This window comes from Balaenoptera acutorostrata, chromosome 9 (genome assembly GCF_949987535.1).
Source record: "Balaenoptera acutorostrata chromosome 9, mBalAcu1.1, whole genome shotgun sequence".
In the NCBI taxonomy this organism is placed as follows: domain Eukaryota; kingdom Metazoa; phylum Chordata; class Mammalia; order Artiodactyla; family Balaenopteridae; genus Balaenoptera; species Balaenoptera acutorostrata.
Window position 1 is genome coordinate 62,243,462 of NC_080072.1, and position 21,942 is coordinate 62,265,403.

Genomic DNA, 21,942 nt, shown 5'->3' on the forward strand with positions numbered 1-21,942 from the left:
TCATTTAGTGTGCTCCCAGCACATCAACACCTGCTCTCTGTGGTACTCCCAAATGCATTTCTATCTTTTTTGTCAGAGTTGTGACACTCTCTAGTAAACTGCCTGTATATGTAAACTTACGTATTGGGGAAGGGAAGGTCAGAGAAGAAAACTCATATCACTCCCTCCTCACACACTACACTTCAGCTATACCAAATGGGAATAGTACATTCAAATTAATTTTCCCAAATTACTTGGGGTATTTGCATAAACTGTTCCCTTTATCTAGAGCACTCTTTTCCCTCTCCTGCATTGCACTCTTACTCATCTTTCAGGTCTTACCTTAGATGTCACTACCTGCACCCCCCCCCCCCCGCCGACCCAAGGAAGCTTTTCCTTGCCCATCCAGAACACAGTTACTCATGCCCATTCTGGGCTGCCATAGCATCCTATACCTTATTTTTATTACTAAATTCAGTTGGTTGCAATTACCTGTTTTCTAGTCTGTCCCATCTTTCAGATTGTGAGCTCAATGAGAACAAGAACCAGCTCACATCTGTTCCAGGCCCCCATTTAAAGTGGCCAAAAAAATGTAATAAGTAGACGTAGGAAGATATATCTTAACTCTGTTTTCCAGGCAAACTCGTTTCCCAGCTTCAGCTCAGCCAAGACACTCACTTACATATCCAACACCACTCTTCGAAGAGAGCTGTTGTGAAGTTTCCCAGTGGGGAACCTACAGCTTCAGCTAAGGACTTTATTCCCATTCCCTGCAATTATCTACTTTATCTATCCCTCTTTTCAATTCACCAATTTCTATAAATGCACCTGAAGATAATCCTGTAACTATCATTTATTGTTCACTTTAACTCCATAATCCATCTGAAAAACACAGATATTCCTGTCTCAGCTGATTAAACTGCTTTATAACCTTGATTAAGACATTTACATGCATTCAGCCTTGATTTCCTCTTGCAGAGAATGAGTCCACGATCTCTTAAGTGCCTTCCATCATGAAAGTTTTCTGATTCTAAAATTTGAAGTATATTTTGTGATTCTGCACCATAAAAGTGGCTACCGTTCCCACTTTCTGCAAAACCCTTTTTAAAAAATATTTATTATTATTTTTGGCTGCATTGCATGCGGGATCTTTCGTTGTGGCACGTGGGCTCCCCGTTGTGGCGCATGGGCTTCTCTCTGTAGTTGTGGCACGTGGGCTCAGTAGTTGCCGCTTGCAGCTTCTCTAGTTGTGGCACTCAGGCTCCAGAGCATATGGGCTCTGTAGTTGTGGCACACAGGCTCCCCAGTTGCGGCACGCAGGGTCAGTAGTTGCAGCGCACAGGCTTATTTGCCCTGCAGCATGTGGGATCTTAGTTCCCTGACCAGGGATCGAACCAGCATCCCCTGCATTGCAAGACGGATTCCTAACCACTGGACCACCAGGGAAGTCCTGTAAAACCCTTTTTGATAAACAAAATATAAATCAAGTAATTAATTAAAGTAAATAATTTACATACTTTTTCCACAAAGTTGCAGTGTGAAAGATCATAATCTGGCCCCAACTTTCTCGTCCAACCTGCCCACTCCATTATCATCACAAACTGCTTCTAGTTCCTCTCTGCACAAATGCTTTTCTAGCCAATGTGCTCTCTTATCCATGCTATTCCATCTGCCTTTCTCCTTCGTACACCTGGAAAACTTCTAATTCTGTTTTGAAACCCAGCTATGGTTAACTCCTCAGGGAAGTCTTCCTTGATTTGAGATGCAGCATGGCACAATGAGTAAGGGTTTAAATTGTAAAGTCAGACAGATTTGGGACTCTAATTTGGCCCACCACCTGTGGTGGTGGAAAAGTGACTTAATTGATCTGACCAAGCCTCAGCCTCCTCATCTGTGCAATGGGCATAATAGTTCCTACCTCATAGGGCTACAAGGATTGAATGAGGTAACCTAAGGAAAACATTTGACTCAGCTCCTGGCAAATAATAAGTATTGTATAACATTTAGCTATTATTATTGACTCCAGGTTAAAATTAATCACTTCTGATGCATACTTATCAAGCAGAATTTTACATGCCTGTCTTCCCTACAAGATTATGACCTCCTTAAAGTTCAGAGACTTATTTGTATCTGTATTCCCAGAACTGTGCCCAGCACGTAGTAAGTAACGAATAAATGTTTTAAGTTAAATTGAATTATACGTTTAGAAAGAAAGGTATTCTTAAAAGAACAAGAATTTAAAATAATACTTTAAATAAAGTAAGGTAAAATAAAAAATAAAAGTGTACAACATGTTATCTGATCATGCTCTAGATTGGCTGTGACACTTTCACATTCATGTTCAGGTTTTCACTTTGATTCTCACAGTGAATTTATGTGGCAGGTATTATTATCCTGAGTTCACAAATGAGAGAAAGGACTTTGATTTTGCTTCAGATTCACAGAGCAATTTGCAGAACCCAAACCTGTATCACTTTTCTCCCCTCTTATGCTTCCCTTGCCCACCCCCACCCCCCAAAAAGGAGTAGCTCAACCACTCTTAAAACTCAGGTGTAAGATTTTAAGCTTCCACAAGTGATCCCTCACCCAGCACCCAATGAAAGCAGGCACAAAGAACAGGGCCCTTCTCCGAGATGCCATTCCCGCTGGTTACTGCGGCCCCGACTTCTTCGCACGCTGGTGGAGAAAGTATGCATGTGCTGTACATTTCGCCCTCAGCATTCAGGAGACACTTGGTTTCTGCCAGTGCTTTGGGCTCCTCCAGGCTTTTCCTGTACTTTTGTGCAGCTGAGAAGGTGAAGCATAAGGGTATCAAAAGCTGCAAACAGTCCCTACCTCTGGAGACAGGCATTTACTAGAAGAAAGAACGGACCAATGGCTTCCCAGAGCATTGTTCAGCCACATTAGAGAAAGGATTAAGCAGATACATTCAGCTATTCTAACAGATTTTCTTTAAGCTTTGAATACGCCTCTCACCCTCACTCAGATAATCACATTAGTTTTGTCATTAAAAGATCCCTTTTGTAGAAAGTACCTAAACCGCTTAAACCACCCAGAGAGGTTGCATACATTATCAAACACCAAGACAAACAAAAGGGATTTTCTGTTCCACATCTCAGTTTTCCTTATTTCTCAAAAAATCTGGGAAATCAAGGTAGAAATTATTTTGCAAATGGATAGTGGCAGGACAGCAATTCTCACTCCTTCCTTCCCTGGGAAGTCCCTTAGCAATGAGAACTGGGAAGGCTGAAAAACTTCTTCTGCACTGGGGCCAGCAGAAAACAAAAGTTTAACCAGAGATGAAGACAGCAGAGAAAGGAGAGAGGTAGAAAGACTGTGCTTGCCTCTCTGCCACAGGAAATTGCATTTGGAACCAAGGAATGGTAGAAAAGCACAGGATTTGGGATCAGACCATGCCATTTACTAGATCTGTGGCTAGTGGTTGGGGGTGGAATTTTCTTCATTTTTCTTGGCCTCATGGTCCTCCTTTATAAAATGGAGGTAGGTAATATCTGCCTTGCTTCCCGCACAGGGATATTAAGGGGCTCAAAATGAGAAAAGGCAGGCAGCAGAGTTCATGTAAACTATGATACAAGCATTACAGGGGAGGTTTCTTTTGGCTTTCTTTTTATAACCCCCATGATGATAGGAGCTATGTCTATCTTTTTCACAGTAACATGATGGGTGCCTAACCCTTGGTACATGATGAGTGCTTAATATCTTTTTTTAAATAGTGCTTTTATTGCCTTTCTCACCAAGCTCCACCCACCCTGCAAACTTCCATCCTTCAAGTCTCAGTTCAAATGTTACTTCTCCTTTAGAGCCTTCCTCAAACTTACAGGATGAATTCATCACTTCAGCTTTCATGCTCCCACAGCATTCTGAATGCAACCCAAATTCTTAGCCCAAAGTATTTAATCATCTGACATTGTGACCATCTCTCCCCTTTAATAGTGAGCTTCTTGAAAACAATAGGGCTTTGCCTTTGAATTCTTACTACCTAACACTGTACTGCATAGAGTAGCCATTCAATAAACGTTTGAATGAACAAATGATAAATGAACAAACAATCCAAAGAATTGCAGTTATTCAGCCCAGTGAAGTTCAAGGAGTAACTTAAGAATTAAGTTACTTAAGAATTCAAGGAGTAAGTTAAGAATCAGACTTCAAAATAAAGGTTATTAAATTTTAGAGACGATAATGTGTCTGTACTATACATTGTGCTATTGTGTTTTTTAGAGCGTAAGACTATTGGATGAGCTGAATAAACCATCAGTTTTTCATCTCCTTTGTTGGGTAAAACTTGAGGAAAGGGCCTTAAATTATAATGGAGAAGATTTAGGTTAGACTAGAGTTTCTCGACACCAACATTATTGCCATCTGGGGCCAGACAATTCTTTGTTGTGAGAGGCTGTCCTTTGCACTGCAGGATGTCCACTAAATTAGATGCCAGTACAACCCACCCCCCTCCCCACACACACACATACACACCGACTTGTGATGACCAATAACATCTCCAGACATTGTCAAATGTCCCTGGGCGGTAAAATTGACACCAGTTGAAAACCACTGGCTTAGACCTAAAGAATAAACTCCCGCAGGTGAGGGTTTTGTGGCATCAGAAAAGGAGACAAAAGAGGTGGTGTAACTCTGACCATGAGTTCCTCAGAGATAAAGCAGATGATTTACTTTACTGCTTTATATTGTACCTTCCATTCTGAAGGTAGATAGATTAACTAAATGAACTGACATCATGATAACATATGAAATGTCTCCTGTCGACCGTGAGATTTCTGAAACAAGAATAATCTGATAGGCTGTGTCGATGAAAAAGGAGGCCATTTATCAAGCCATCTGGCTACTTCCACTGTACTGCACTTATTCAAGGGCATTTACTATATATCCTCAGTGTCATAGCACCTTACATATCACCTGAGCAAAAAGTTTCACTTGGAGTTTAATATCTTGGAGTTATTGATGGTTTTCTGCACGCCTTTCTTTGGCTATTTGCATCTAGATTTCAGGGGCTACAAAACAAAGAAAAGCAGTTAAAACCACTCTCCCAAAGCTAAGGAGGAAGTTTGGTAACAGATGCAAACAACATTGCATAGAAGCACCTGATTCCCTATCTCTGCTCTGCCTCCACATGGCTGGTGAGCTGCCACTGGTCCCATAGTTCATCTGTGAGCCAAGTAGGGTAATAGTAGATACAAATGTCTGAGTAGATTCAGAAGCAGTTTTTCAAACTACTTCATTTGTGTTACAAAACATCATTCCTTCCCCTTATTCAACTATCTACAATGACATTTAAACTGGCCAACGAACATCTATTCAGAAAAATTTTGACTGAGAGTGTTCCTCCAGACACTGTAAAATCTATATATTTCTAGATTAAGTCAGATCAGCAAATACACACACACACACCCCAATATATATACATACCCGTAGTATATTTCATTAGCTCATTACAGTTTAATCACTATACTTTGGTGTTATGACTTTCCTTTATACTGAAAGGTCATATAAGAATGAATACAGTGAAATTTAGCAATATGTATAGAGAAATAGAAAATCTTATTCATTACATTTTTCCACTTTCTGAGGCTCTTTCAGGAAGTTCCTGCCTGGGACTCTCCAGGCTGATTGATCTTAAGTACAGTGTGAACTGTTTAACTGACTTTGTTTTCCTCTTTGCAGATGGCTGATAAAAAGCTTAGAGCCAAATTTTCTTGGCCTCTATCATCAGAAAATGTCTAGAATTCCATGGCAGCATTCCCCAGTGTATGTTTGGCAGAGCATTAGTTCTGAAACGTTGTTGAAAAAGGGGTTATAGATCAAGTAAGTTTGGGAAATGTCACATTCTTGTTGATTTCACAATGAACATGGCATATCAAAGTTTTGAGAGATTCTGTAGTAAAGATAATCTGTTTAAATTTATTTTAACCATGTTTAAACAGTTTGATCACGTACCTCTTTTTTATGTAACACCCACTTACGTCTGGCCTTACTAGCATTCTGTGGAAACTGTTCGATAAATGCTGCTTTATGGTTTGCATTCCTAGATCCATTTTACATCCCTATCCCTTTTAAATCTCTCTGTCCCATTTATGCTGTGCTTACTGTATATCTTTTAGATCACCTGAAATCCTTTCAGAACCAGGTGTGACAAAAATTTTAAAATAAATAATAAATAAACATGTGAGCCAAATGACCTTGGGCAAGTAACTTTCACATTCCAGGCGTGGGTTTCTTATTAAAGATGTTAGTCATGTTAAACACACATGTAGAACTAAATGATCCCAAGACTGCTTTTCAGCTCTGCAATTGTATGTATCTCCACTATTAGGCAGCAAAGTCTGTTAAAACCAGCCCTTTCCTTCACCCCCTTGCGTTGAAAAGTGGCTCCAGAGAAATCTACCCACTTGAATGGCTATTTCTAGTCAGTGTTCTATTCCCACCTCACATCAAGGCAGAGTTATATTCAGCTCCTTTGATAAAAAGTGCCAGACTGATGGAGTAGGAGAGGGAGCCTGAGGCATGAGTCGTTGAAGTGAGGGAAAATCAGTTGAGTCCAAGTTTTAGAGGTACTGAGTACTTGGAGACCCAGGGAAGCCCAGGGCAGGAAGTGCTTTTCAAAATCCAGGGAAGCCCAGGGCAGGAGGTCATGTAAGCACATCAGAGCTGTGCAAGATGCTTGGCTATAGAGATGGACAGAAAGCTTGGCCTTTCCACCCTGGAAAGTATCCATTCGTATAAATTTACCAAGGGCCTACTGAGACCAGCTGCCCAGCGCCGCGCCATCACTAGATGCTGATTACTAGAAGAAGTAAGGCATGGTCCCCGCTCTCAGAGAGTTTGGTCTTCCTAAAAAGGGGGTGAAAACATTTAGCAATTTATTGCTAAATGTTTGGGGCATGTGTACTAAATTAGAGGTGGTCAGGAATTGCTGAAAGGTACTGGAGATGCAGAAATGAACAAGACACTCTCTACCTTGATGAAGTTTACATTCTAGGTGACACCCTAGGTGTGAACCTTGTTCTGTGACAGCATAGATTTGAAAGACTACTCCTTTGGGAAAGCTGAGAAAGACTTCACAGGAGAGGTAATCAAGTTGATCTGGGCTTTGAAGGATGCAACGAAGTTTGCCAGTGAAAACACACTGGAGGGTAGTGATGAGAAGGGAATCAGACAGAGGAGCAGTATTTTATTTTATTTATTTATTTTTTTAAATACATTAATTAATTTTTTATTTTATTTTATTTATTTTTGGCTGTGTAGGGTCTTCGTTGCTGCGCACGGGCTTTCTCTAGTTGCGGCGAGCGGGGGCTACTCTTCGTTGCGGCACGTGGGTTTCTCATATCAGCACGTGGGTTTCTCATTGCGGTGGCTTCTCTTGTTGTGGAGCATGGGCTCTAGGCCTGCGGGCTTCAGCAGTTGTGGCATGCAGGCTTCAGTAGTTGTGGATCGCAGGCTCCAGAGCGCAAGGTCAGTAGTTGTGGCACACAGGCTTAGTTGCTCCGCAGCATGTGGGGTCTTCCCAGACCAGGGCTTGAACCTGTGTCCCCTGCATTGGCAGGCGGATTCTTAACCCCTGCACCACCAGGGAAGCCCAGGAGCAGTATTTTAGAATAACAGAAACTTTTGTGTTTGAAGTGCAGGTTATTAGGAAAGTGAAAGGCAGCAGTAAGAATGGGAAATGAGTGCAGAGAGGTAGATCCCAATTTTTGCAAAGGCTGTACCAGGGATCAAGTGATGGCTTGGCTCAGTACTACAGTTGCAGGAGAATTAGGATGTTTGGGGTCTTCTTAAGAATGTATTGCGGTAAGTACAGTATAGTAGCAGCTCCTGAAGTATATTTCCTGAACACTAGTTCCTTGAGCTCACATCCCATCCCATGCTTTGATTACCATCTATTCACCATGGCTCTCCAGCCCAGACTGGGTTCCAGATCTTTACATCCAACAGTCCTACTTGACAGCTAGCTCCACTCGGTTATTTCAAAAGTATATAAAACTCAGCATGACAAAACTGAACTCATAATCTCCCTGCCAAACCTGTTCGCCCAGTGGGGCTTTCTGTCCAGTCTATGGCACCACCATCTATCCAAGCGCACTGGTCAGAAATCATCAGCCTTGACACCTGCCCAACTCTCATCTCATATAAAACTCAGCACCAAACCCCACTGGCATTCCTTACCAAATCTCTCTCAAATTCATCCACTTCTCATTTCCACCTCTACCACCCTAGCCAAAGCTCTCTTTCTCTTACTTGGACAACTGCAACTGTGGCCTCCTCTATTACATGCTTACCCCCTCCAATACACTCTCCAATTTATAGCCAGAGTGAACTCTTTAAATGAAAATCTGTTCATGTCACTCCCCCGAATAAGGACAATCGACGGTTTCTCATTCCTTATAAAGACTCCTTATCATGGTCTACTTGAATGAGCTTCCTCCCTGCCCAGGTCTCCAGATTCATCTTATGTCACTTTCTCTGTGGTCATGTGGTCATCTGCTGTCCCATACAGAGGCCTTCTTTCAGTTCCTTGAGTATACTACACTCAGGGCTTTTGCACATGCCGTTTTCTCCACTCCTCTTCTAGTATAGCCCCCATTTACCGTTTAGATAACCTAAAATGTCACATCTCAGAACAGCATTCTCTTGCTTCCGCAGACCAGCTCAGACTATTCACTGCTAAATTTCCTAATAACCCCACTCTTCATAACACTTATAATTGTACCCTCTGTCTGTATAATTTGACATTTCATGTCTTCCTCCCACTGGAATGTAAACCTTATTAGTAGAGACACTGTGTTTGCTTTTTCACCATTGTATCCTCCAGGTTCCAGAACAACATCTTATGCCTTGTAAATGTTCTGTAAGTAAGAACATTTCTGTAAGCAAAAGTTGTATTCTTGATCACCATTTCGGAAAGTCACAATGCATATTTACATATTTAAAAAAAAACGATTTAACTTTGTTTAACCCATCATTTTCCAACCTTGCTTAACTATGGATCTTTCTATTACATAAGTCATTGGCATTTTGTTGGACACCTGTGTTCCAAGAAACACTGTTTGATAGTTATACACTGAATTGCTTGAGCTGCTCTTCCTCCACCCTCATCCTAAATAGTGTGTCTCTGAAGCCATGCTTTTATGGTCTTATCCCTCCCTAACCATCTGAGAGTTGTGGGCTTGTGAGATGGTACAGCCTCAGGGGCCTGAGGACACCATTCTGGGAAGTCGTGACAGGCCTTTTGCGAGCAGAGAAGAGGAAGCTGATCTGCAGAGATGAAGCAGCCATGGGAAAGAAAGCGTTCGGCAGGGCTCCCCTACTCAAGTGGGATCAGGTAGGACAACAGGAGTGAGGAGAACTGAAGGCACATGCCTTGTCTGAGGAAATTCAAATTCAGAATTCTCTTAACTAGTGGTTCTCAAGGTGTGATTCCCCAGCGTCATCTGGAAACTTGTCAAAAATGCAACTTCTCAGGATCCACCCCAAGACATATTACAAACTCTGGGATGGGGCTCAACAATCAATGTTTTAACAAGCCCCTCGGGTAATTCTGATGCACATGCACACTTTAGACTGCTAGCCAAACTACAAATAAAAGAAGCAAATCGTACGCACTGGTTGACAACTGGTGACCTCTGCTGTAAGCGAGAGAAAGTAGTAGTCTTGACTTTTAATGACTTTCCACACCCTAATTCCATTCTTTCACAATTCCTAGTTACCCAAGTCCTGGAGCTATTCCTGCATAGCTTCAAAAAATTCCCTCTTTTGCTTAAGCTGGTTTAATGAGGTTTTGTTGCTTGAATTCAAACAAAGATTTAAGCTACACCAATAAAGTGAAAACAACAAAACAACAACAACAACAACAAACAAACCTGGATGCAAGGCTTGGTTCTGCTAAAAATGAGCTGTGAGGCCTTAGACAAGTCCCTTCTCTCTGGGCCACAATGCCATCACCTACGAATGATGTGGTTGGACTGGATGACATCCGAGTTGCCTTCAGAACTCTCTAATATTCTAGACTAGACATTGGCTCCTCTGGAGAATCTCTTGACTCTACAGATCCCTTAAGAAAGATCTCTAAATTTCTTTAGTTCTGCCCATTGACTCTAGGTAGTTAGAGTAACAAAGACAGAGAAAAAAAAAACACTCCAACTCTCTGTGTCTCTCTTTCCTGGTGTTTCAAAGGTATCATCTAATAATTAGAGGGATGCTTTAAATAAGGCTTATTTGATGCTTCAATTCTTTTTCAATTTAAAATTAAATTTTAGCATATTATAATTAGGCCAACTTTAGTTAAGGTTGCTATCTGTCATGAAATGTACATAGAAAAAACATGTACATAAAAAACAGTCATTTTTTGACAACTTTTCTCTTCACAAAAATGCAACTCATCCAAACAATCAATATTAAGTGAAGTGGCAAAGTATTTTAAAGATTTTAAGTAAAAAAGGTTTCAATGAAAATATGCTAAAATAAATATAGCCTAAAATAAATAGTAAGAATATCCTCCATTAAGCCCATAAACCCGGCATTATATAACTTCTTAGTTGACAAAGAATAAAAACTAGTATTGTCTTGACCCTTAAATTCCCACCCCAGCAGACTTTTCTCTGATGCTGAAATGAAAATAGTGACCAAATGCTTTGATGGACAACTTATTACAATGAGAACTGAAGGCTTCCAAAACCAGACAAAGATTTTTCTGTATCTCCCAGATGCCAGGGAAAGTAAGGGGAATATTTCAGTCTCCCACCCAAGAATGAACATTATATCTGCATTTTATAAAAAAAAAATAAGTGCTTTAGAAATACTCAAGCTCAAGATACAATTTTTAAAAAGCAGAAAATGTTCCCAAGGCAGAGTGAAGAAAAAAGAACTGAGAGAAAATAAAAGCAAACAAGGGAAGAGAAATCTTTCAACAGAGTAGAAACTGTTAGTCTCTCTCTCTGTCCCTGAAAGGTTTTGATCCAACCCTATTTGTTATCCTAGAAAAGCTCTTCTGAAGAAAGGTCTCAGTGTAAGAACTGCTTGAAAGAAGCCAACCCCTTGGAAATAGGAACGGCTCAGCCATTTATTAATGTCAAATATGCTGCCTGCATGAATTAGTCAGCTTGTCTTTTGGAAGCCATACAGAAAAGTTCTTGTGCACCTGCCTCTTAGTGTCCTGACACTTCTGGCTTTAATGACAGCATACCAATCACCAGAAAATAAAATCTAAAAACCAAAATGCTGAACATAACTATATTCTACCTTCTGAATAGCTGATTCATCAGTTTTTAAAGGCTTCTTACTGAAGTATCATCAGTAACCACAGAATATAACTTGCTCAGATGTAAAAAGAAAAGGAAAACAGAGTCATTTTCCTAAACTGGCAAAACCTAACCAAACTACCACAAAACTGACCTCAGAAACAAAGAGAAACGGAGCAGAAAAAGGCCAGATTTCTTACTGGCAATACCATGGTGGCAAATATCCCAGAACTAAGAAAAGCTGCCAAATAGAAGAGAGAAAATTAAAGGACTTTCCAAAAACAGCCAAGCCCAGTGCACACAGCATTCCCAACAGCTGGAGTGAGCTTCAGAAGCAACACACAGGTATAAGGTCCAGCCCTATTCTTTATTTACAGCACAGTTCAAAGTCATTAAATCAAGCACAAAAGAAATGGCTCCCATTTCCTGGTTTGGCACTGGATATCCTTCCTACCAGCTGCAATTACATCATTTTTATCCATCTTCTGCTTTTCCTTTTGGGAAAGTAGAGGAGGGGCGAGTGACAAATGGGCCAAAGAGACTTCAACTTCGAAACCAATAAATCCCTGCTTTCAGAGAAACCAAGGAAGTGACTCCCCCTCTTGTGAAAGGCAGTCAATACTCTGCTCCAGTTATCAAGGCCACTGATGGTGTGGGAAAGCTGTCATGAAGAGATTCTTCCTGGAGGTGGCACAAAGATGGCAAGGACTCAGGTCATTGGATGGCTGCTATCACCACCATCACGTTCTCTTCTATCTCAACCTTTGCCACACCAAATCTAATAAACAAGGGAAAGTAATTATGTACAGAAGACCAAAGTGAATGGAAATGTGGGTGGAATGAACTTAAAAGAAGAAACTGAAAATGATCGAACGTTACTCAGTGCATCTTTCTCAGACTTGCATAGAAATCTTTGATCCACTGCTTCATGTGTCTAACTTCCAAGGAGCGGGCTAATAGCACAGCGACGGGATCAAAGGCATTGTTGGCTCGGAGATCTAGATGATGCGCTCCCTCTGGGATGACGATCGCAAGTAAGGTGTCTGTAATATCCTTAGTTACTCCACCTCCTGACCAGGGGTCTAGTTCACCATTGCTAAGTGAGGGAAAGAAAAAAAAAAAAGATTATTAGTTTTTTATATCTACACAAATATAAGATAGGAGAAACCTATTATATGCATAACACCTAAAATTATAAGCTTATAACCTGGGGGATTTGATCTGAGGATTTAATCTGTCATATAGGAAGGTGCTTTATCCTGGAGTTTGACAATATTTCTGCAAGCAGGTACAGAAATAGGACCAGAGAAGACTGAAGGTGATGCCCCATGAATCAACCTAGATTGTACTGGGACTTGGAATTTAGAAGACTGAATTCCAATCCTGGCTTCATCACTCAAAAGCTGTATGACCTTACACAAGTTACCTGACTCAGTCTCCTTATCTGTAAAGTAGAGTTAACAAGGCCTACCTCATAAGGTTGCTTCAAGGGTTAAATCAGATGCTACATGTGGATATGTTTAATAAGTGTCAGGCACATAGGAGTCCCTCAATTAAAACCAGTCTCCTTCTTTCCTAAGACCCAAATACCAAAGTGATAAAGAAAAATTTCCATATTTAAAAATGCTAATTATCTCTTGGCTCTTTTAAAAAAAAAAACAAACCTTCATTTTTTAAAAAAAATTTCCCTCTTAGTACAGTACTTTGGGAAATAAATAGGGTGGTAGGACTGAAAAAAACTGCTCTGAATCTAGAATCAGAACTTTGGGGCATTACTCAAGATACTCATTTTACATTAGCTTTAAAATTAAGGAAATGCTATTAGGTTATTAGTCCTGGCTGGTGCACACAACACATTTCAGAATGATGTAAACAGGATCAGTCATTGAAACAGGATACTTAGTTTAGCTGAAAAAAAAGCCAATACAAACACAGACAGCATCCCTAATAGTATTTGTTAACAGCTTCGTTGAGATATAATTCATCTCCCACAAAATGGACACTTATATCGTACAAATTCAATGGTTTTTAGTATATTCAGAGATGTGCAACCATCATCACGATCAATTTTAGAACATTTTCATCACCCCCAAAAGTTGACTCACTGGCAGTCAAATCCCCATTCCCCTCTACTACTTCCCCTCACTGTCAGCCCCAGGTAACCACTAATCTACTTTCTATCTCTATAGATTTGCCTATTCTGGACATCTCATATAAATGGAATTATATAATGGTTGTTTTTTGTGATTGGCTGCTTTCACTTTGACGTATTTTCGTTTCATCCATGTTGTAGCATGTATCAGTACATTTTTCCTTTTTATTGCCAAAAATATTCTATTGTATATGGATACGACACATTTATTTTCCATTCATCAGATGCACATTTGTGTTGTTTCCACTTTTTGGCTATTATGAATATTACTCCTATGAACATTTGTGTACAATTTTTTACATGGATGAATATTTTCATTTCTTTTGGGTATATAACTAGGAATGGAATTTCTGGGATATATAATGACTTAACCTTTTGATGAACTGCCAAACTGTTTTCCAAAGTGAGTGCATTTTATACTCCCACAAACAACATCTGAGGGTTCTAAATTCTCTGTATCCTCACCAACATTTATTATGTGTCTTTTTGATTATAGTCATCGTATGTGGGTGTGAAATGGAATCTCATTGTGGTCTTGATTTGCATTTCCCAAATGACTGATGGTATTGAGAATTTTTTTCATGTGCTGATTGGCCATTTGTATATCTTTTTTGAAAAAAATGTCTACTCAGATCCTTGCTCATTTTTAAATTGAATTATCAATTAAATCATTTGATCCATTTTGAGTTAATGTTTTTGTATAGTATGAAATAGGGATCCAGCTTTATTCTTTTGCCTGTGAATATCCAGTTTTCCCAGCATCATTTCTTGAAAAAAACTATTCTTTCCTCAATGAATTGTCTTAGCATTCTTGCAAAAAATCAATTAACCACACAGATAAGGGCTGACTTCTGGAAAGTCAATTCTCTTCCACTGATCTATATGTCTATGTTTATGCCAGTATCACACTGTATTGATTACAGAAGCTTTATACGAAGTTTGAAATCAGGAAGTATGAGTTCTTCAAATTTGTTCTTCCTTTTCAAGATTGATTTAGCTATTTTGGGTCCCTTGCATTTTTAGATGAATTTTAAGATCAGTTTGTCAATTTCTGACTGGTTTAAAGTTTACAAGCCTTTCATATTTGACCTCACATTATACCAACCATGTGAGGTAGGTTTAATTACAACTCTTATAGATGAGAAAACTAATGCCTAGTGAAGTTAGAAGGCTTACTCAAATCAAGCCTCTGAGATACAAACTCAGATCTTGTAACCCTATTCCAACGCTCATTTTATACTACATTGCATTTCATGGACACATGACTGCTGTTGGAAATCAACAGCACATACCATCTTGGCTTGTGTGGTGCAGAGTAAGAAGAGCACAACTTCGGGATCAGACACACCTGGGTTCCAGTCCCAGGTCTGCCTCTCATCTTCCTAATCTCATGGAAGCTTAGATTCCTCAGGATATAACAGGGGCTGAAATACCTGGATTTAAGTACCTGGCCCATGGTAGGTATTAGGTCACTTTTCCCCGTACAGCACCTCTTGGTATGTCTATCTATAAATCACTTGAAATCACTTACAGAACATTTAATGTGTGTTCTGACATTTGTTTAATGCACATTCTATTTTGCTGATATTGTTACGAAGCCTGAAATAACAAATCTTCAAGGTCATATTATCAGACATATGAAATTATTTCCATAATTTGCGTAATCATTTAAGAAAAACCCTCTCATCTATAAGTACAATCTATACACAAATGACTATCAAATAATATCTTTAGCCAGGACCTTTCCCCTAAACCTCAGGACCAATATTCAATTATATACTTGACATTTTTACATGGCAGTCTAACGAGACATCTCGAGCTTTCAGGTCCAAAACAGAGCTCTTGATACTCTCCAACTCCCAACCAGCCCTGCCACTATCTTCCCAATCTCTGTCAATGGCAACCTTATCTTTCCAGTTGCTGGGCCAAAAACTTGTTACTTTTTAATCTCTCTTTCATACCTAATCTGTCGACAAATCCTGTCAGCTATAAATTCAAATATATCCAGAATTTGAACTCTTCTCACCACCCCACTGCCGCTGCTCTGGTCTAAGTCACCATTATCTCTAGCCTGAATAGCCTTTTAACTGATCTTCCTGCTTCTACTCTTGTCTCCCTGCAATCTAATATCAATACAGCAGCCAACTTGATGCTGTTAAACTCTGAATCAGGTTATGTCACTCCTCTGCTTAAAACACTCCAAGTCTTCCCATTTCATTCAGAGTAAAAACCAAACATGCAGGACCTACAAGTCTCTAAATGATCTGGGCCCTCTGCTGCCTCTCTGATTTCATCTCCTGCTACTCTCTCCCTCCTTAACTCCACTCCAGCCACAGTGACCTTCTCACTGTACCTGGAGGAGAACATGCTGGGACATTTACCTCTCAAGGTCTTTGCCTCTGCTTACCTCTCTGCTTGGAGTATCCTTACCCCACCGAGCTCCTTCCTCCACATCACTATTCAAAAGTCACCCTTGGTGAGGTCTTCCTTAGTCACATCATCTAAAGCTTCAAACTTCTCCCCACCCACCACCAACATTTCATAACCCTCTTCCCCTTATTTATTTTTTCCCCTTAGCACTTATCTCCTTCTAACATGCTTATAAGTGCTATCTTGTTCATTATCCATCTCTCAAACTAGAACTCCCCAAGGGCAGGGCTTTTTGTCTGTTTTATTACTGTATCTTCAGCACCTGGCACACAGTAGGAGCCATACAAATATTTATTGAATGAATGAAAAAAGAATGTATCTAGTTATTTGTAGCCTTACATCAGATGCCCTACACAAAAGAGATCTATAAATACACGCATGCAAGTTTAGGAACATGTAAATCACTTCAGTACTTTTCACATGGGAAAGCAGAGTTCACATAAGTGGTTCATATAAATATATAGAGACTGACCTTCAGCTATGTGTAATACTGGCAAGAAACAATGAACTAAGTCAGCAGATCTAAGTTTTATACCCTAGTAAGCCACATGACTTTGGGTAAGTCACCTGACCCCTCTGAACCTCAATTCTCATGTGTATTACCAAAAAAAAATTTTTTTAAAGATAATGCCCCTCACTCACAAAGATATTGTGAGGCCTAAGTTGAATAATATATGTGGAAATAAGGTATAAACTATAAAACACTACATGAATGTGTAGCATTATTATAGTTATTATCATATTCTACAAGCATAAGAAGTGTTAATACTTCTGAGAGGTAAATGAATAATGAAAAGGGATGCGATAGCATTTCTCACAGAAATTTGGTCAGAAAACTAATGCAATCAATTTTCTAGGTAAATGTACAAATTAAAAAGGAAATAAGCATTTAGGTACGTTAAATACATGTGTGTTTGAAATATAAGTTTAAAACCCCTGTTCTACCCTCACCACACTTTTAACCACATTTTTCATCTTAAAAAAATTAATTCAATTGCAACTTAACAACATCATTCTTGGGGGAAAAAAAATCACTCCAAAAATGTACTTTTTTTTTTGGGTTTTGTTAAAAACAAGAGGAAAAACTCACATGCAAAATAGGAGCCTTAGTTTTCAACTATGTGATAAATTTTTAAAGTAAACTACACAAGGCGTTGGATTCTCTTAAGTGAACAAATGGCCTTTATCATTATTGCAATTTGACAGGACCAACCCAGATAGGAAACTCTCCATTATTTGCAAAACAAAAAAGCTATCCCAACAGCCACATAATAAGCAAACTGCATTTGATTTAAAAGGTCATCTGAATCAGCCTAGTGGCTTAGCAACAGTGTTGGGAGTTGCTGAGAGACCTAAGATGCACATGGACTTGAATTTCTTGGTCCTAGACATGTGAAAGCTAAACCAGTCACTGGGAAATTTACAGGAAAAAAAAAAATACTGGCTTTCGTGAGAGAATCTAGATGCCTGGATAAAATTCCCAACAGTGAGCCTCACTTAATTGCTGGCAACAATTAATTTGTCTGAGCAATGATGTTAAACTAACCAGCTTCTCAGAGACTCCTTTTTGGATTTCTATTTAAATAACTGAAAATGACCATTGGTAAGATAATTTCTTACCAACTGGAGTTGGGGAAAAAATAAATCCTTCCAACAAAACCACTGTGGCATAAGAAAATTGCTGAAATGGAACTATTAATAGCTACTATTAAATCCTCATTCATTCAACACATTTACTGAGTGCCTACTATGTGTCAGGTACTGACTGGGTACAGGTGACTTAACCGTGAACAGACAAAACCTCTGCCCTCACAGTGCTCACTTCTATGATAATCTATCTACTCCTCGAAGTAACTCTGGCAGGTAGTCATTATTTCTAACTCATAGAAATTGGCAATTTGCCTGAGGCCACGCAGCTAATTCAGGGTAGAAGCAGAATGGCACCCAGGTCTCCCTGACTTCAAAGCCCAAGCTCTTAACTGGCAAATCTCTAATCCAACAATTAAAAACAGACTGAATTTTCTAACCAGAAAAGCAGTCACAGTTGGATTTGTGTGAGGTGACTTGAGAGAAGCCTGAACATAAAATACACTTTCCACATGGTTCCTCGGACATTTTCTTACTCATCAACCAGTAATGTTTTCTAGCTGATAGCCACTAAGTAGACAGAACAGAGACACCTAAAGCTGATCTTTTACTTTCAGAATGTGCTTTCTTCAGAAAAGCAGTAGAATTTTGAATTTTTAAATAACTTAAGTTTTACATTGAATTCTTCACACCTAGCAGCATACGGGAAAAGATTTCTTTTTAAAAGTAGACTTGCCACTGCAGAAAGATAAACCAGCATTTTCATATAGTTCTGCCTTTAAACTTTCACATGCCTCTGAAGCCTTTCTGAGCTTTATATCATTCCTCATCCTTATCAAACATATTAGGCATCCACTATGTGCCAGTCACTGTAGCAGGTGCTAAAGGCACAGAGATGATTAAGACGAAGTCTCTGTCATTGAGAAGTTTACAGTCTCATGGGGCAGATAGAAACACACATAGATAATTTCCACACAGGGCGCTAAGGGACAGTCACAGGCCTTAGTGGAGCTAAGTGTGTGGGGGAAACCTAACCTCCCTGGAGGTGTCAGGGAAGGTTTCTTGGAGGATGCCCGAGCCTTAGGAAAAAGAAAAAAGAGGAAGGAAAGGACATTCAGGGACAAATAGTTCCCTGTTGGCTAGAAGGTAAAGTACAGGCTGAGAGTATACTTCCATTTATCCATTCAACGTACATTTTTTGAGCATATATGTTTGCTAGGTCCGGGCCAAGTACTTCACTGGGTTAAATTTTTTAAGCATCACAACAACTCTGTGGGTGATTTTACAGAAGAGAAAACTGAGGGTCAAAGAGCTTAAGTAATTTAAGACAGCTCATTCTGCCTTTGCACAACTCTGTTAGGAAGTCCTTTCTTACACTGAGCTAGAAGTTTTTAACACTGAGCCATAATTTCCACCTACTGGCTTCAGTTCTACTCCTCAACCTTTTTTCACAAAATCTACCCTTTCCCCCGATGATGATGATGATGATGATGATGATGACAATGACGATTGTTATTTTGATACCCTGAGGAAAATAGTATACAAGGACAAATGGATCACTAAAATACTCATCTGTAATGGTTGAAGCCAATAAAAAAGGATAATGTATTTGACGAAAACTCAAATATTAAAACCTTTATACAAGGATTTAAAGACTCCACTTAACAATTCAACTTGAACTTCAGCTTTGAGCTTTACAGCATCAGCATGCTAGAGAAATCCATATAAATACTACATGGAGGTAAGCTCCTAAAGAAAAACAAGAACATGACAAAGTACTTCCTCCTCTGAGGCAACGAAGATGACCTTGGACACCCAAGGCTTATACTTAAGCCTTTTTCAGTTCTCTCAGTCCTTTCATGTTTTCCTGATTTCAAACATCCTAACTTGGCAGTTTCCTTAAATACCCTAAATATCCTTATTTGCTCAACTGTCACTTCATAAGGCTGAGATGAAAAGTATAGTTTTGAAGACTCCTATTGAGGACAAGGAAAACAATTTCAGGAAATTGAAAAGAATCTTTAAGTTTTCCATATTGGGGGGCAGGTACCCTACTGAGTGAGAAAATAGCATGAACCCAATAAGAAAGAGGCTCTTTTGCAAAATGGGCAGTGCCACTGACCTAAACCCAGAGAGTGATCCTTCAGTCAAAACAGCCTTCCTCACTCCTAAAAGCTATTGGCCATGTCTAGAAGGTCAAATGTGACTCTGTTTAGAAGAGTTTGTAAAAGAATGACATTTACAATTTAAACAATAGGTCCAGGTTAAGGGATATGTATGGGTATCTCTCTACTATCTCCACATAGATTTGGGGAAATTTTTTAATTAAATGGTTGCTATTTTAATAACTAACAACCTAATATTCAAGCCAAAACATGGAAATTTTGAAGTCGCAATCAGACACATAGAGTCTACTCAATTAACTCCAACGTGAACCAATACCAAATATGACACTACTAGTGCAGCAGTGTAACAGAAGAACAAACACGGGTTTTGTAGTCAGACACGCCAAGGTTGAAAACTGACTTTATCACTTGGTAACTAAAACAAAGCTGGATGAGTTTTGGCAAGTGACTGCTCACAGTGACCTTCACTTTTCTCCTCAGTAAAAAAGGGACTATAAAAACAGCTTCCAAGGCTTGTTGTGAGAATTGAATTAAGTAATTTGTTTAAAGTGCCTCATACAGTGCCTGGGACAGAACAGAGTGGGCACTTCAAAAGTGTTCGTTAAATATATATTAAAATTTTTTATTACCATTGATAACAATAGTAACAAATTGAGAACAACAGATGATGCTTCATTTTGTGTTGGAGAGTATTTTTTTAATATTTTAACTTTGTTGCTGTTGCTTTTAAGCCTTTAAGCATACTGGTAATAGAGCAAAAATTCATATCACCTCTCAGCATCCTCTGTCTTTCAAGGAGTAGAAAAACATGATGGATACCACTGCTGTATTCTATAGCGTTGTAACTGCAGCATTTTCCTGGTTCTCTTTTCTCAGCTATTCTAAAAATGTCTCCGTCAACCAAAGTTTTCTTTGGATCAGCAAAAATTCACCTGAAAATGATGTTCGTGTGTGAACTGATGTTTTTGCCTCCATACATAGTAGGGATCCAAGAGGGCCTTGGTTTCACACCCCACTGTTTAAAACAGTCATCAGAAAATTCCTTAAAGTTCCACGAGTGAGGTTCGAACATGTCATCAATACCATTAGAACAGAAGGGCATGACCATTTCTGTGCAGGTCTGAAAAAGCAAACCAGGAGAGATTCCAGTGAGAAGATGAGGCATAAAATGTTAAATAAATTGTCCAAGGTCATACAGCTTGTAAGCAGTAAAGCCAGGGTTTGAACTCAGGCAGTCTGGCTTCAGAGCCCCTGTTCTTTATGCCATACCACCTCTCATTATTCCTGGAAAGGCACAGCTGAGAAGTCACAGAAGTTGGGGCTATACATTCCTTCTTTGCAAAATGCTTCATTTCACATCTATTATCATATTTAATCCTCAAAACAACTCTGGAGGAAAAGCATTACTATTATTATTACTAGTCTCATTGTACAGATGAGGAAGGAATGGAGGCTCAGACAGAATCAAGTTAGACTCCCCCTTCTTTTCTGTGTCCATAAAATGCTACCTTTATAGGACTTACCAAGATCTACTGTAACATTAGTTTAGTTACCTATCATTTCCACCAAGCTATATTTGATGATTAGATCGTATCTCATTTACCTTTGTGTCTTTGGAGCCTAGAAAAGTGCCTGACTTGTGTTAAGTACTCAGAATATATTCTGTGATGATTATATACCAAACTGAACTAGTATATATAAGACAGATAAACAATGAGGTCCTACTCTATAGCACAGGGAACTATATTCAATATCCTGTGACAAACCATAATGGGAAAGAATATGAAAAAGAATATATATATATGTATAATTGAGTCAATTTGCTGTACAGCAGAAATTAACACAACATTGTAAATCAGTAAAATAAATTTTTTAAAAAATGGAATTGGTTTTTAATGAATATATGAATGAGGAAACTTATCCACAGTCTCAAAGTACAAGGTAACAGAGCTCAGATTTGGATCCAGGTGACAAAATCCTGCAAATTCTCTGTTATAGCACAACCATATCAGTGAAAAGTAAGTTCCACTTGGGGAAATATACACACTTACCTGATAGCTCCAACCCAGGGCTCCCAGACTGCTGGTTGCTGTCTCTGATATATTCAGGCATCTCGCCTGGCCCGAATAATTGTAATATACATTAAGAGCTTGGAAAATATTCTGCAGCAGCCATGTATCAGATACATTGGGATTTTTCAAATACTGGCACACTACCTGTCATTTTAGAGAGATAAAAGGGAGAAGAGTCGAATATAAATATAAAATTACAGTTTAATAAAACAAAGAAGAAATATGAGTTTGATTTGATCATAAAACAATCTTAAGCATCTAACGGCATTGCCTGACAATTTCTATCTATTGCATATAACCACCTTCATAAATGAATAAACCTTTCAAAT

General features: G+C 39.1%; 1 protein-coding gene across 16 annotated transcripts in view; it reads right to left on the bottom strand.

The window, feature by feature from the left end:
- Window positions 1–11,594: 11,594 nt before the first annotated feature.
- Window positions 11,595–21,942, bottom strand: part of PRCP (prolylcarboxypeptidase) — a 78,247-nt gene continuing 67,899 nt past the window's right edge. For 15 of the 16 annotated variants that reach the window (XM_057552891.1, XM_057552897.1, XM_057552906.1 and 12 more), the window contains 3 exons: window positions 21,593–21,757; window positions 20,474–20,661; window positions 11,595–12,342 (listed from right to left, as the gene is read on the bottom strand). In XM_057552891.1, coding sequence (XP_057408874.1) covers window positions 12,126–12,342; window positions 20,474–20,661; window positions 21,593–21,757 — 570 coding nt within the window. In that variant the 3' untranslated portion in view covers window positions 11,595–12,125. The remainder of the gene's footprint in view (window positions 12,343–20,473; window positions 20,662–21,592; window positions 21,758–21,942) is intronic. The other variant, XM_057552901.1, reaches the window with a different exon arrangement.